The 3,992-nt window shown below is 36.6% G+C and overlaps 1 protein-coding gene across 1 annotated transcript; it reads left to right on the top strand.

Annotated features, from left to right (window-relative positions):
- The first annotated feature begins 550 nt into the window (after nt 1-550).
- On the top strand, nt 551-1,582 carry LOC121988796 (osmotin-like protein). The gene has a single exon (XM_042542456.1). The coding sequence runs from the start codon at nt 602-604 to the stop codon at nt 1,376-1,378; it is 777 nt and encodes a 258-aa protein (XP_042398390.1). The 5' UTR covers nt 551-601; the 3' UTR covers nt 1,379-1,582.
- Nucleotides 1,583-3,992: the final 2,410 nt, after the last annotated feature.

Consider the following 3,992-nt stretch of genomic DNA (forward strand, 5'->3'; position numbering starts at 1 on the left):
TAAAAATTTATGGAGGATAAGATGGAGATTTATGAAATTATATAAGGATATTTTAGAAAAATAAATTATTAAAATAAATTTTTTTTTTTTTAAAAAAAAGTAGGATCTTCCATATTTTTTTAAAAATAACTTATAAATTTTAAAACAATTTATTTTGACAGTTTATAAAATATTTGAAAAAAAATTTGAGAGCTTATCAACTTAATCAAATACCCTCTTAATGATGGAATGCTTAATGTATCAGTAATGCTGAAGTCCTATAAAATAACATTCGACCATGCGAAACCATTGTTCATAATTACATCTCCTGCCACGTCTGACATCCCATGCCTATCCTCATCGACAAAACTGCTTTTTTCTTGAGTTATTTATTTTGAAAAAAAAGATAAACAAATAATTTAAAACTTTTTTATTTAGTGTAATTAAAACAAAAGAATACCTGATTATAGTTTTTTTTTGCATTTCCTCGTGCTCTTGACGACGATAATCTTATTCTACACCGAGAGGTCACTTTATTCGCACTCGCACTCTCCCGATTTTTCTTCTCCGCCTATAAATCCTTTCGGTTTGCTTCTTTTAGCTGCACTGCGAGCTGTCTGCCATGGCTTTTTCCGCCTCCTCTTTTGCGATGCTCTTATCTATTTTGTTCTTGTCGGTCTTCTTCGTGGCGAAGCAGTCGACGGCGCAGTTCCCGCCGATGGACTTGACGGTTGTGAACAACTGCCCCTTCCCGCTGTGGCCGGCCATCCAGCCTAACTCCGGAAGCGATGTCCTTGAGGGCGGCGGCTTCTTCCTCCCCTCCCTTTCTCACCGCACCTTTCCCGCGCCGACCCGCCCCTGGTCTGGTCGCATCTGGGCCCGTACTAGCTGCGTCGGCGGCGCCGACGGCCGCCTCTCTTGCGCCACGGGCGACTGCGGCGGCCGCTTCTCGTGCGGCGGCCTCGGCGGCGCGGGCCCCACCAGCCTCGCGCAAATCACGCTCCACCACGGCGGCGGGCGCGACCTGACGTCCTACGGCGTCAGCCTCGTCGACGGGTTCAACGTGGCGATGACGGTGACGCCGCACGAGGGGAAGGGGCGGTGCCCGGTGGTGGGCTGCCGAGTCGACCTTCTAGCGACGTGCCCAGCGGTACTGCAGGTGAGGGCCCCCGCCGGCGGCGGAGGCGTGGTGGGGTGCAAGAGCGGCTGCGCGGCGTTCGGCACCGACGAGCTCTGCTGCCGGAACCAATTCAACAGCCCGAACACCTGCCGGCCGAACACCTTCTCGGAGTTCTTCAAGCGCGCGTGCCCGGCCACCTTCACCTACGCCCACGACAGCCCGTCGCTGACCCACGAGTGCGCCGCCCCGCGCGAACTCAAGGTCATCTTCTGCCATTGATGAGCGGTCGACTCGCCGGGGATGAATAAGAAGTTAATTAGTAGACGCTGTTGTTTAATCTGCTATTACTGGAATAATTATTAGATTAATCAGCGATTAGCGTAAGACTGTTGTCGTTGTGGCCTTTGGTTTTGGTTTCTGTTCTATAATGAATTGGTCTCGTTGCTAGCTAGCTAGCTAATGAATTGGTTTACGTGCTTTAAAGATCGTGTTAAGTTTGAGATTAGTGGAAGAGCTGCAACGGAACTGCAAAAAGAATTTCAGCTTGCCCCCTCTAAATACTTGTTTTACACCTAAGGGTTTTACAGGACGCCCGTTGATAATAATTAAAAGTAGAACGTTCTTTTAATTTTCTGATTTTTCTTAGGATCTCAAACATTGATGAGACAGTTTAAGTAAAATTACAACGATCTTCGAAAATGCTGAAGAAAATAATTCAATTTTGTCGGGGGTATTCTGTTAAGGTGCAAAATGAATTCGCAGAAACTTTGATGATTAAACTGTATATATATATATATTTAGATAAAGTTAAAAAAATGGCAAAGGCATGGGAAAGAGAACGCACTGGGGAGAACGTGATCTGTCAGCAGTCTGCTGCAGTACGTGGAAATGCGTCGCCTCGATCCATGGGAAAGTTGTCGTTGCATGGAATGGAGGGAAAATTTGAAGTAACGTGGACTGGCCACAAAAATCAAATCGGAAAAAGTTCACATACTTCCCATTATCTCAAAAGAGTTCGTATTTTACATATAAAGAAAAAGCATAAAGGGGAAACAAACGAAAGAGCCATGTGGGTTGTGAGCAGGCCCGGTTCAAGTCATATGTCATTAAATTTTATACCTAAGACTTCAAAAAAATTAAGACTCATTACTAGTTAAAAATAAATAAATATATTTAATATTTAATATTTGTATTTAAAAAATATATTGTGTAGTCCCAAGTTGGATTATGCACGCATACATGTATATTTTACTTTAATTTGACTTACTTCAATTTCCGTTCTAGTTGCATATTTTACTTTAATTTGACTTACTTCAATTTCCATTCTAGTGCTCTCTAGATTTTGCTTCAGATTCTGTATTGATTCCAATGTAACGATTTTACTTGATTTTATTTTATTTCAATTTCCACTGTGTTCTTCAATTAATTCCAATGATAACTGTATTTAATTACATATTAATTATAATTATTATATTCTCTAATCCTAAAGTTATAATATAACTATATAAAATCTTAAATATAATTTCTTTTCTTTCATCTCATTTTATAATTAGTTGAACATCTACTCATTCTCTCATTAATGTTCTATGTATTTTTTTCTCTTTTATCATTGGTTCTTTAAGAAGACATCCTTCTCCTATTTTACTTGGTAATATATTTTTACTCTTTTTTTTTTTAAATTATGGAAGGAATGGACTATGAACCCAAACCTAAATTATTAACAATTACATCAAATTTTTTTTATATATTTGTGTTGATAATAGTCAAATTTTGAAATATCATCAAATTAAAATTACATGACATGAATTTTTAAATCTAGTTTATTTTTAAAAATAAATCTGTCGTTATCGGTCCCAAGTCTGAATAAAAAAGAATAAAGAAAATTTTAATTTTAAAAAAAAATTATTAAAGATTTTTTTTTTTTTACCTAGGGTCTCGTGGAACCTTGAGACGACCCTGGTTGTGAGCTCTTAATGATAAATATATACTTGCGTTTGAAGAGTTTTGAAGTTAATAACGTGTGGAATATATGTATAAAAGAGAAGATTTTCAGAGTGGAGTGGTGTGTGACAAAGTTTTGGGTTGTTTATCGTATTGTATTTGCTCAAAGTTATTAGTTTTTGGCTAAAAGATGAGTTAATTAGGGTATTTTGCTTGGTGGAGAGGTTAGAAAGAAAATTGACAAGGTATTGTGAAAACCTTGATTGATATCAAGTTATGGTGTGATAGGATACTTAAAAAGCAAAGTAAGTGATATATTTGAGTGACATGCATATCTATTTAGGTTTTTTTTATATTATTTTTCTTTGAAAATTCAAATCAATCTAGCATACTCGTTTAAGGGCATCTTCAATTGTGAGAGTTCTAAATAAATTTTTTTATGATCTCCAATATGGCACATCAATGCCACATAAAAATCATAAAAACATACTATTATCCCCGTTATTAAAATCCCCCAATAATTTTTTATGGGATTTATAGTTTCAAATCATACATATTTATTAACTATTTTTTCATTTAATATCAATATGATCCCAATCACATTCTCAATGTTGAGAGAATAGAGCAGTTTCATTACTTCTCTTAAAATAAAAACCTTAAACCTCATGGCCATAATGGTTTGAGTTTTTTTTTTCCATAAACCTCTTTAAAAATTTTACATTAGAGATACCTTTTCTCATAGCCCAATTGTTAGAGTGTATACTAAAAGCCTAATTTTTATAAATATTTATTTTGAAATAAAGAATCACATTGGTCAAAAATATCTACATTTATATGCTAAGTGTAGTTGTTCAATTAATTTATATTGTAGATAACATGGTGTGTAGTGTCACACATAGAATATCATGTTATCAGTTCTTTATAAATTATAAACAGTAGCTCACGACTAATA

This window comes from Zingiber officinale, chromosome 6B, assembly GCF_018446385.1.
Source record: "Zingiber officinale cultivar Zhangliang chromosome 6B, Zo_v1.1, whole genome shotgun sequence".
Classification (NCBI taxonomy): Eukaryota; Viridiplantae; Streptophyta; class Magnoliopsida; order Zingiberales; family Zingiberaceae; genus Zingiber; species Zingiber officinale.

Bases quoted from the DNA above. Each gene is read 5' to 3' on its own strand.
- LOC121988796 (XM_042542456.1), top strand. From the start codon at position 602: ATGGCTTTTTCCGCCTCCTCTTTTGCGATGCTCTTATCTATTTTGTTC.